The following is a 12356-nucleotide window of genomic DNA, read 5'->3' as shown; positions in this document are numbered from 1 at the left end:
AGCCACAGACATGTAGGTCTCTGTAAGTCTTCCCACTTTTCTGAATTCTTTGGCAAAGCGTAATCTCTCCTTTTCTTCTTCACATCCCTTTTCTAAACATACTTCCTTTAATGCTTTGAGCTGCCCTAGCATCTTGTATTTCCTTACTTTTCCTCTGAAGCTTCCTTCTCTCCGCCATGTGGCTGCCCATCAGCCACGTGTCTGACCTCCATGCAGGCTCTAAACCTGCCTGGCTTCATGGATTTCTTTCCTTTTCCCTCCATTCTCTTCCGCAAGGCAGCTGCCAAGATTACCAGCAACCCTGCCCTGAGGATTTTCCTTAAAATTCTAATAACATTGTCCTAACGCTTCTGTTTGGGTCCAGTCTTAAATTCGTTTATGAATAAGACTAAGAACCCTCTAGGGGACACTCTTTCTTCCCATTTCACAACCATTAGCTATCATTGTTCTTAACCCAAGTCCTAAGAGGACCCCAGTGGAGTTCTGGAGTCCTGGGAGAGAGGGGGGTCTTCCACGCTCAGAAAGCACATTCACATTTCTATGACTGTCTTTTTCCTAGGAGAGGGACCTTGTTTTCCTCACCTGGTGTGGACTCGCCTAGGGTCACATGGTGCATCTCTTGTTGCATCTAAGACGCTCCACCTCAGCCAGGTGGGCTCTCCGCTGCTTTAATGAACTCAGGTCCTATGTTTCTCAGAAGGGAGGCCCCATGACCTCAATCAGTTTGGGGACTGAGTTATATCATGACAACATGTACCTAGGGAGGGGTCTGGGCCTTTCTCCTGCAGTCAGCTCTCCTCCCCACCATCAGTGGGCACTACAACTACCTGGGGCTTCTTCAACATCTGGGAGCCCTGGGCCCTTCTTCTGGGGTGGGACTCAAGAATAGATATTTTTAACATAGCTCCCTCTTGTGTAGGCATCTCTGCCTGGGAACCCAGTACCCAAGGCCACCTCCACAGCAGGACACACTCTCATTGGTTCGTTTTGTTTTGTTTTGTTGAGACAGGGTCTTTCTTACTCTGTAGCCCAGGCTAACCTGAATCTCATTGAGTTTCTCAGCCTGGCCTTGAACTCTGGGCAACTCCTCTGCCTCAGTTTCCCAGGTGCTGAGATTACAGGCATGAGTCATCTTGCTGAACTTTCCTAGGCTGATCTTACTCAGATCCTTATGTCTGAAAGAGGCCAACTCCATCCTCTGTTCTAAAAAGTCCCTCACCCCAGCTGTTTCTGTGAAAGGGTAGAGTCTCAGAATGGTACCACAGTTTCTTCTACCAAGAGCAGCATCTCCTCCTGGGAATGCCTAATGCAAATTCTAAGTCATTCTAACCGAGGCTAATTCTCAGGCTCTATGCCAGATCAAATGAATCTGACATGCTGGAGATGAATCTAGTAATGAGTTCAGCAAGGCTTCCAGATTGGGGGGGGGGGGGCTTGAGGGGGAGAGGCTGGGGAGCAAATGCAAGTTCTTGCCCATGATAGGAAAGTGCTCTACCAATAGCTACATCTCCAGCCCTGGGGTGATTCCAATACATGACAAGTTTAAGAATTTTTTAAACGTATTTTATTTATTATTTTTATTTTATGTGTATGAGTGTATTGCCTGCATGTATGTGAGTGCACCCGTGGCCTGCAATGCCACAGAGGTCAGAAGAGGGCTTCTGATTCCTCTGGAACTGGAGTTAAGGATGGTTCATAGCTTCCATGTGGGTGCTGGGGATCAAACCCGGGTACTCTTTAAGAACAGTCAGTGCTCTTAACCACTGAGCCATCTCTCCAGCCCCAAGTTTAAGAATTTTAACTGACCTCTCAGTTTGTGCTATATGCTTGACATTGTTCCAAATACATCTCTTTTTTGAGAGAGGTTTCACTATGTAGTTTGTGTTGGCATTGAGCTCAAATTCTCGTACCTCAGCCTCCTGAGTTTGGGGAGTTCCCTTAATTTTCTCAACTTCCTGTATGCTGGGTACTGTCATCCCTAAGCTCAGGGCAATTGAGGCCTGGGGAAGAAACTTGCCTGAATTCATGCTTAAGAGGAAAAGTTACTATTGTTAACCAAAGTATAAACCCCAGCCCTCCTCCCACTTGTAGTGTGAAATAAAGCAAGATATATGAACCCTGGAGCCACTTCCCCCTCACCTTTACAAAGAAGTGCTTTAAAAATTAAATGATGGAGTAGAACATAAGCTGAAGCAGTTTGGGGCTGACCCAGCAGGGTTCTCTATACACAAGTGAACATAATGGGGGGGGGATCCTCTGGGTATTCAAAAGAGAAATTATGCTGGGCTTAGTGGTGCATGCCCTTTAATCCCAGCACTTGGGAGGCAGAGGCAGGTGAATTTCTGTGAGTTCAAGGCCAGCCTGGTCTACATAGTGAGTTCCAGGCCAGCTGGGGCTACAGGGAGATCCTGTCTCAAAAAACCCAAAAATAAATAGAAATTATGAATAACTTTAAGAGACACTCAAAAACAGGTGAAATGCACAAATTCACTGACAAATACAAACTGCTAAAATTTATTCCAGAAGAAATAGTCTGAGAAGGCCTATATCTAGTCAAGAAAATGAATTTTTATTAAAACCCTTCCAGTAAGGGAGGGATCCGGTTATGAATTCAGGACTGATAAATTATTAACTCACAACCAGCGAGGTGTTTCCTCCACGGTTTGGCGGGGCCCAAGCCTCTAGCATGCATATCACTGCCTCCTCTAACAGCTTCTGGGCCATGACGGAGTCACCCTTAGAGCGGTTATCCATCATCACTGGCTGACCTAGCCCCTCGCATAGCCTCTTCTGGGGTTCATTCTAGGTCTAAGGAGTCTTGTGGGAGAAGGAGTCCGAGCTACGACCCAGTTTCGGATCTCAGAGGCTCCCAGCTCTGACCTTGGGAAGGCGGGAGCTGGGCGGGGACACACCTGTGCTGCTCACGCAGTTGCAGCGCCTCCTGCTGGCGCTGCTCCACCTCGGCCCGCAGGCGCAGCACGGCGTCCTGGAGTTGCGCGTTCTCCTCTCGGAGCCCGCTGGCCTCGCTGCGCCCCACCTCCGGGGCGCCCATAGGAGAGCAGGCGGGGTCCTCGCCCGCAGCACCCTGAGGGCAAGACAACCGGGAGAGAGGTTAGTCCCAGAAGCACCGAAGCTGACTCAGCACGAGGGGCTCCCAGGCGCTCTCTTCCTGTTTGGGGAGCTGGCCAAAGCTGGCTCGCAGAGTTTTTAGTGAAATCGGGGGACGCGAATGGAGCCCCCATCCGACAAGCAGCACACTCCACCTGCTCGCGCTGTCTTGTCTTTGAGCTTGCTGCTCCTTCCACCCGAGTTCCCTCCCCGCTGTCACCATGCGAATTGGAGATCCTAGAGCCAGCTGTGCTGTTATCAGAGCTCTGGGGGTGGAGATGCTGGGGCAGCCCAGAGCCCAACATGGAGTTGTGCCGGACCACCGGGAGGAGTGCAATGGGGACGCCACCAAGTGTCCCTAGATGGGGGTTGGGAGGAACCAGGACTTGCCATTTCCAGCAGGGGTGGACTCTAGCCCCTCTGCGACCACCTTATGGGAAGTTCTCTGTGGGCCTAATGCTGTTTTAGAAGGGGCATGCTGTGCGCAGGGGCCAGGCTCTCACCTCTGTAGTGATGGTGTGGTCCTCGCTGTCCCCTGAACGCTGGCTGATGGCCTGCCACCTGCCCAAGGGGCCCTGAGCTCTAAGCTCAGCCTGTAGCACCTCCAGAGCCTTCTGATGCTCAGAGCAGGCAGCTCGCTGCTCCGGCATCTCCTGCCTCAAGGACCCTGGAAGGAAGAACAGTGGGAAAGTATGGTCAAGTTCCCTAAACTCACTTCAGGATAACAGAAGCAACAGTACAGTATATGGAGCATTTGGCATGACCCTCAACCAGCCTATCAGGTGTGTATTTAGCCCCTCGCTCTACCATATCCTCCGGCCCATTTTATGATAACAGAAAGCCCAAGAGCTACACAGCTACACAGTGAGGAGGATTCAGAGTTTTCGAGTGGTTCTTTGCTCTGAACCATCTGCTTGACCAATGTTGGCTGGTTAAGATGAGGTAGCAGGTTAGGGTGTGTTGGCTTCAGTCTAGGAGCAAGTCCTGAGGTACCAAGTCCAGGAAGCCACAGGAAGAATAGGAACTATGGATGGTCCAGAGACCTCCGGGGTTCAAGGATCTCCATCAGAAGTCTTAAATTTATGTCACCTTTTAAGCAGACAACATTCACAGCTTCTAGCTGTGAGCATGGGCTCTTGGCTGGATGGTAGAGGCAGAAGATGGTGTGTCGTCCAGCAGAATTTGGACTAAAACTGAAATCACCCAGGAGAAATGTACTCACAAAAGTCCTTATCAGAGCGCTATAGGTGAATGCTCTCACAGTCCTCATTGGGCTGATGGCAGACCGAAGTGTTGGAACTAAGCTTCAAACCCCAGCAGTTTGGCTCCAGCAATCTTTTGTTGTCATTTTGATTTGTTTTCTTATTCTTGGGTTATTTTTGAGACAGGGTCTTCCTGTAGCCCCAGCTGGCCTGGAACTTGCTATGTAGACTAGGCTAGCCTCGATCTCATAGAGATCTGCCTGCCTCTGCCTCTTTAGAGTGCTGGGATTAAAGATGTCTGCCTTCACACCTGGCAACTCCAGAGATCTTAACTGCCTCTGCTAACTTCCAGAGTGGGTTTTGATGTGGAAATGGGACAAGCAGAGGAAAAGAGGGTGGGACCTGAGTTCCTCTAGTTTGCAGATGTCTTCGGAAAAGAAATCCCATGAAATTGAGGCAATCCGTGAAACACTTGCAAAGGCTCCTATCTGGAGTCTACTGAATGGTAATAATAGTGTCAATATTCACTGAGCTCATGTTGTGTGTTAGACATGTATTTAACATCCCATTTAATCCATATGGTGACCCTATGATGTAGGAACGATTTCCATTTCTTTTCAAAAAAATATTTATTATTTAAATTTTATGTGTGTGAGCATAAGTGCACCCGTGTCATGCAATGCCCGAGGAGGTCAGAAGAGGGTGTCAGATCCCCTGGAACTGGTGTTACAGACAATTGTTAGCCAACATGTCGGTGTTAGAAAAGGAAAATGAGGGGGCTGGAGAGATGGCTTAGAAGTTAAGAGCACTGGTTGTTCTTGCAGAAGACCCGGGTTTAAATCCCAGCACCCACATGGCAGCTAACAACTGTCCACAACTCCAGTTCCAGGGGATCCGATAGCCTCTTCTGTCCTCCATGGGCATTGCATGACACAGGTGCGCTTACCTACATGCAGGCAATACACTCATACACATAAAACAATAAATAAGATATATTTTAAAAAAGAAAGAAAGAAAAGGAAAATGAGCTTAGAGCACACTCTAGGTCTCTTTCATAGCTAGCTGGAACAGACCTGGGATGGTCACTCTGGCCTGTGTACCCTGGGCACCACCCTGCTTGCCATGGGTTCCCTGTGTGGACCATGCAGGTGGCTGGGCCCTCTTTGTTCATAGCTTGAAACTCACCAAGCAACAGAGCCTGCTGGGCCTGAATCCACTCACGTTCTTCTTGCAGCTCCTGTCTGGCCTTGTCCTCCAGGGCCTGGAGCTCTAGCTGGTCTGCCTGGTGTTGGATATGTAGGCTGTGGCTGGGTTCCTTCCTCGGGCGCCCCTCTGTGGCCTGTGTGCAGAAGGAAGGAGGCAGGAAATGGTGCATACTTTCTTGTGGAGGATTATCAGGCAGGAATGGCCCGGCCATCAGTGGTCACTCTTTAATTGTTTAAGATAGCAGATAAAGTAATGGGTTTCATTATGACATTGGCATTTCCATATATATCATATTTTTTTGAAACAGCATCTCAAGGCTACTGCTCAGGCTGGCCTTGAACTTACTGTGCAGCTGTGAATGACTCTTTAACTTGTTTGTTTTTGACATAGGGTCTCACTTATCTGGGTGGCTTAGAACTCACTATGTAGATCAGGCTGGCCTTGAGCTCACAGAGATCCACCTGCCTCTACCTCTTGAGTGCTGGGATTAAGGCATGCACCACCATGCCCTGTTGACCCTAAACTTTTAATCTTCCTAGCCTGCACCTTCCAAGTGGGATTATAGGCATATACAACTGTGCTGGATAGCTTTAGTGTCAACTTGACACACCTGGGTTGAGGGAGCCTCAATTGGGGAATTGCCTCTATTGGACTGGCCTGTGGCCATGTCTGAGGGGCATCCTCTTGATGAGTGATGTGGGAGGGCCCAGCCCACTGTGGGTGGTGCCACCCCTGGGCAGGTGGGCCTGTGTTGCATAAGAAAGCAGGCTGAGCAGGGGCCAGAGAGCAAGCCAGTAAGCAGCGTTCCTCCATGGCCTGTGCTCCAGCTCCTGCCTCTAGGTTCCTGCCCTGAGTTCCTACCTTGGGCTCCTGGATGAACTGTGACCCAGGATATGTAAGCTAAATAAACCCTTTCTTCCCCAAGTTTGTGGTGGTCAGAGTATTTTGTCACAGCAATGAAGAAACAAACTAGGACAACAACCACATCCCAGATTATGTGGTGCTGGGAATCAAACCCAGGGCTTCATGCATGTGAGGGGAGTACTCCACCAACTACATCTGCAGCCCCATGTTTTGTTCTGTTTTGCCTTCCCTTCTGGCCTCCTTGTCCCCACCCCTAATTCCTCTTGCTGGTCTCCCACACACACCAAATAGTTCCTGCTTCTGATTTCATGTCTTTCATAGTCCATTACCCTCCCTTAGTCTCACTTTTCCATCCTTTTAGACCTCCTCTTCCTCTCTTTCTACTTTTGTGTCCTACATATGTATGTATATTTGAAAGGGAACAGAGGGGATGGATGGAGCACTTTCATGCTCTGTATTATAAAGACACATTTATGCTTCATATTGTAGAAAGGAATCTACAGGTACAGGTTATCACATGCACACTGTTAACATTTGTTTGTTCTGAGTTACCTACCACCTCCTGGAAGGGTATCAGGTTGATACCAGCAAAAGGTAACTAGACTCAGCATTTTAAGAAGTGCCTGAGCCCAAACATGCACAGAATGAAGTTAGCATGCAAGGGATGATAACGAGAGAGGCACAGACATCAAGGCTCAGAATGTGACTCAGCAACGACCAGAGGGGCAAGACCCAGCTCTAGAGTGATTGTCTTGGTTTCCTGCCTCCCCCTTCTTTCTGTATAATCTGCTGACCAGAGAGAAGATAAAGGAAAACTTTTAGGGTGTTATCCTGTTTCTTTCTTGGATTGTTGGCTTTCTGAATAAAGTGCAACTTGAAGATTCAATTCCTATCTCTCTTTATTGCCTGTGGTGACAAGTGACAGGAGCTCAGAATATGTATTCTGGCTACATATTCTGGCACCTCCACTAGAACAGCTTCGGGACTCCCTGGTAAGTCACTGAGCTGGTAAGGAGTCCCAACTGCTGCCTGACCTGGGGGCCCTGCAGCACCAGGATGAGAAACTCCCAGGTGGCTACCAAGTAATTTTACCTGGGGACCTCTCATGTCCAGCTCCCGGCACTCTCTGGCACTTTCATCTAACAAATTGAATCGCTACACTTTCTGATTTGGTTCCCCAGTTAAGGCTTGTTTTGGCTTCTAGTTTAAAAGCTTGACCTGTCCTGTCCTGTCCTGTCCTGTCTTGTTTTCATTTCATGGTTACGGCCCGTGTCACCTCTAATGTCAAGGTACCTTTCTGTACTGTCTGGTTTATTTCAGAGCTCTGAATGTTGGAATGGGTAGCACAGCCTCCATTCCTGGTGACAGTCCCTTGGGGGCCTGTTCTGGCACACTGATCTGATTATGCTTGTACAGCTATGTTTTTAAAAAAGGTAGTTGTTATCTCCCCCAGTTTTGGAGAAGAGCAAATGTCTTCTGTACCCCAAAATGCAATTATGGGGTTAACATGTAAAGATTCTCAGCTCTCTGTGTATTTTCTCTTCTGCTTTTGTCTTGCTTATACAAAATAATTCCTGTCCAGGGTCACTGGAAACTGTTATCTTGGACAGCTCTTGATAGAATGTAACATTCTGCAACTGTCAGACAGATAATAAATGAACAAACCTTTTTTTTTTTTTGTCTTTTTTGAGACAGGGTCTCCTTGTAGCCCCAGCTGTCCTAGAACTCACTATGTAGACCAGGCTGGCCTCAAACTCACAAAGATCTGCCTGCCTCTGCCTCCCAAGTGCTGGGATTAAAGTCCACCCAGCCTATAAACCTTTTTTTTTTCTTAAAGTTTGTATGCATGAGTGTATTGCCCGCATGTGTAAGTGCACCCATGTAGCGCAATGCCCACAGAGGTAAGAAGATGGTGTCAGATCCCCTGGAACTGGAGTTAGGGAGAGTTGTTAGCTGCAATGTCAGTGCTGGGAATTGAACCCAGGACTTCTTCAAGAACAGGTAGTGCTCTTAACTGCTGAGCCATCTCTCCAGCTCCAAATAAGCTTTTTTTTTTTTTTTTTTTTTTTTTTTAATCTACCCACCAGCTGGTTGTGGTGGCACATGCCTTTAATACCAGCACTTGGGAGGCAGAAGCAGGCGAATCTTTGTGAATTCTAGGCCAGCCTGGTATACATAGGGAGTTCCAGGCCAGCTGGCTACAGGGAGACTCTGTATCAAAAAACAATACAAAAAAAAAAAAAAATCTACCCAGTAATAAGGTCGCCGAGGAGTTGCAGCAGAAGAGAACTGGAGTGTTTAATAATGTGTATGTAGACAGGCAATCTTAATTCAGTACATTATGCCTTTGTTCCAATATAATTTGGATTAAATCTTCTTTTAATAAATTAGTAGCTTAGTTTATCATTCTGTCTCCTGATAGGAGATAAAGGACATAAAGTAAAAAACCAGCAAGTATGAGAGAGAAGAAATGCAAAGATAGATGTAAACAACAGGATATATTTTTGGTAAGAAAAATTACAAAAGAGAATTCTTTTGATAAAGATGTCTTTTTGTATGGTAAAATATGGTTTTGTAAAGACAAAATAGAAAGCTTAAGCAACATCATAGAAGGTCTGAGTAAGTCATACAAGGCTTCTGGAGGATGGTGTATGTGGGGCTGGAGAGAGAGCTCAATAGTTGGGAACAATTGTTCCTCCAGAGGACTGAGGTTTGGTTCCTATAACTCACAAGGTGGCTCACAACCATCTGTGACTCCAGTTCCAGGACCTCTGATGCCCTCTTCTGGTCTCCATAGACACTGCATGTTGCACATATACATATATACAGGCAAACATACACAAATAATTCTTTAAAATTGGTACATGTAGCTGGGCGTGGTGGCACATGCCTTTAATCCCAGCACTTGGGAGGCAGAGGCAGGTGGATCTTTGTGAGTTCAAAGCCAGCCTGGTCTACATAGTGAGTTCAGCTGGGGCTACAGGGAGACCCTGTCTCAAAAAGACACACACATATATATATGTTATATGTATATATATATATGTTATATGTATGATTGAAGGTTATTGAAATTCCTGATGTCAAAATTCAGTACATGTATATAAAACTAAAATCCACCTCTTTGCTTAAAACAATGAAGTTTTTTCTTAAGCTATTGATCTGTTCTTGGTAACATTTACAAAAACTGATTAGTGCAGTGTTTGCTGGTACGCTCCTTTAATTCCAGCACTTGGGAGGCAGAGGTGGGCAGATCTCTGAGATCAAGGCCAGTCTGGTCTCCATAGCAAGTTCCAGACCAACTGGGGCTACAGGGAGACCCTGTCTAAACAAACAAAAAAACAAAACAAAAAAAAAGCAACAAAAACTGGCTTAAAAAACAAAGAATTTGGAGCTGGAGATATGCAAAATTAGGAGCTCTTCCTGCTCTTTCAGAGGACCCAGGTTTGTTTCTCAGCACCCACGTGGTGGTTTACAACCATGTAACTGCAGTTCTAGGGGATCTGACACCTTTCTGGCTTTCATGGGCCAGTCATACAACCACACATATATACACATAAATAAAAATTAAAAATAAATCTTTTTAAAAAGAATCTTATATTTAATTAAGATAATTGTGTTTGGTTTCTGTTAGGCTGTTAGTTTAACTTCTTAGGAAGCTGAATCTTAACAAAGTCAAGTTCATTTAAGTATCAAAGTCCTTAAGTGACCACTTTATAAAGAACTATTTTTGGTGTTTTTTAGCACATTTAATACCCTATGTATATGTTACTAAAAATGTGTGTCTGAATTTTATGTGTTATGTGAAAGTTTGCAACTAAAGACATGTAAGTTTAATATATGCAAAGTGACTAATAAGTGCTCTCTTTTGTGCAAAATGCATAAAACTCACTTCCCTTTACTTCCCTGGGCTGGACAGCCTCTGAGCAGCCTGGTGCCTGCACTTTTCCTGGTTCCCAGGAGCCCTCTGGACCCTTTGCTTCCTGGGCTGCACAGCCTCGAATGTCCTGGTACCAGCACCTTCCCTGGATAAGTCCAGCGCACTCAGCATACCTTGACTCCCCCAGCCTCTTTCACCCTCCCAGGTCCCCCAGCCAAGTCTCTCTTCCTAGGCTGGGTACAGGTCCATTTCTTCTCTTGGCACCCCAGACACCAGGGCTAACCTCTCGCCCCAGGGCCACCGCTGCTTCCTGATCCTTTGCATCAGAACCAACCCAGTTCCTCCCTGTGGGCCCCCAGGAACCCTCCAGGCCTGGTCCCTCCCTCACCTCCCTTTACTTCTCTGGGTGGCATAGCCACCAGGTTCCTGAGACCAGCATCTATCCTGGGCCCTTCTCCCAGGGCAGCTCAGCCCCCAAATTCTTCAGGTCAGCCTCTTTCCTGGAGAGACCCATACCTTAGGAGAAAGCCTGATGTCATCTGAACCTCATCTCACTTGGGCCTCTGTGGGAACTCCTGAAGACAAAAGCAATTAGGCCACTCCAATATAAAATCAAAAGAGAGAACCTGAAGCCTAGACCAACCAGCTTTTCATGCCCAACAAGTAAACCACAAAGGCACATAAAGCTTATAAAAAGAATCAAATCTAAACTCAACAAAGGAAGGCTTCAGTCTCACACAAGAATCAGAAACTATGAAGGAAATTCACATGTCAAAGTCACAAAGAAAAAAATAACATGGAAAACCAAAATAATATATCCACACCAAGTACCAATGGTCCTCTAGAGGAGTACAATGAGAACTCCCTAGAGATAACACAGGACATGGAACTCAAAAGAACAATTATAAACATGATAAAAGAATTCAGTGAATTTAAAGAACACACAAAGAAAGAAATCAAAGGACTGAAGGAAGATAGGAATACACTTCTGAATGATCTCAGAAAAGAGAAATATTGAAGAATACTCAGGCTGAAATGAAGAAGGAAGTGAAACACTCAGTAAGTCAATTAGAAACTACAGGAGAAAGCCTCACTAATAGGATGAATGAAATGGAAAACTGAATATCAAGACTGAAAGATAAAGTGGATGAATTAGACCCCTATCTTTCACTCTGCACAAAAGTCAATTCCAAATGGATCAAAGACCTTAATGTAAAGCCTGAAACTGAAACTGTTAGAAGAAAACATTGGCAATAACCTACAAGATATAGGTGTAGGAAAGGGTTTTCTAAACTGGACATCAGCTGCGCAGGAAACAAGGTCAAGAATCAACATATGGGACCTCATTAAACTAAAAAGCTTCTGTACATCAAAAGAAGCAACCAAGGAAGTGAAGAGAAAACCCACAGAATGGGAGAAAATCTTCATGAAAGACACATCCGACAGAAGTTTAACATCCAGAATATATAAAGAAGTGAAAAAACAAAGTATCAAGAAAGGAAATAACCCAATATAAAGATGGACTTAGGAGCTGAACAGAGAGTTCTCAAAAGAAGAAATAAAGGTGGACAAGAAGCATCTTAAAAGGTGTACATCACTAGTAATTAGGGAAATGCAAATTAAAACCGCTTTAAGATTTCACCTTACCCCAGTCAGACTGGCTAAGATCAAGAGAACAAATGATACCAAATTTTGGAGAGGATGTGGGGAAAGGGGAACACTCATCCACAGCTGGTGGGGCTGCAAACTTGTTCAACCCCTATGGAAAGCAGTGTGGAGAACTCTTTAAAAATTACAAATGAACCTACCATTTGACCCAGTTATACCACTCCTTGACAAATACCCAAAGAACTCATCCTATTGCAGAGACACTTGTACATCCATGTTTGTTGCTGCTCTTTTCACAATAGCTAATAGATAGAAGCAACCTAAGTGTCCTTCAGCTGACTAGTGGATAATGAAAATGTGGTTTATTTATATGATGGAGTTTTACTCAGCAGTAAAGAAAGACGAAATCATGAAATTTGCAGACAAATGGATGGAACTAGAAACTGTTACACTAAATGAAGTAACATAGACTCAGAAAAAGAAGCAATTTA

The 12356-nt window shown here is 45.6% G+C and overlaps 1 protein-coding gene across 5 annotated transcripts in view; it reads right to left on the bottom strand.

Annotated features, from left to right (window-relative positions):
• Nucleotides 1–12356, bottom strand: part of Fam184b (family with sequence similarity 184 member B) — a 136535-nt gene that overhangs the window by 8723 nt on the left and 115456 nt on the right. For all 5 annotated transcript variants that reach the window (XM_029560515.1, XM_008826863.1, XM_008826862.2 and 2 more), the window contains 3 exons: nt 5496–5649; nt 3612–3775; nt 2913–3085 (listed from right to left, as the gene is read on the bottom strand). In XM_029560515.1, the coding sequence (XP_029416375.1) occupies nt 2913–3085; nt 3612–3775; nt 5496–5649 (491 nt within the window). The remainder of the gene's footprint in view (nt 1–2912; nt 3086–3611; nt 3776–5495; nt 5650–12356) is intronic.

This window comes from Nannospalax galili, unplaced genomic scaffold (assembly GCF_000622305.1).
Source record: "Nannospalax galili isolate Female #2095 unplaced genomic scaffold, S.galili_v1.0 scaffold271, whole genome shotgun sequence".
Lineage (NCBI taxonomy): Eukaryota > Metazoa > Chordata > Mammalia > Rodentia > Spalacidae > Nannospalax > Nannospalax galili.
Note: the sequence above shows the minus strand (reverse complement) of the source record. Positions and strands in the feature narration are given on the sequence as shown.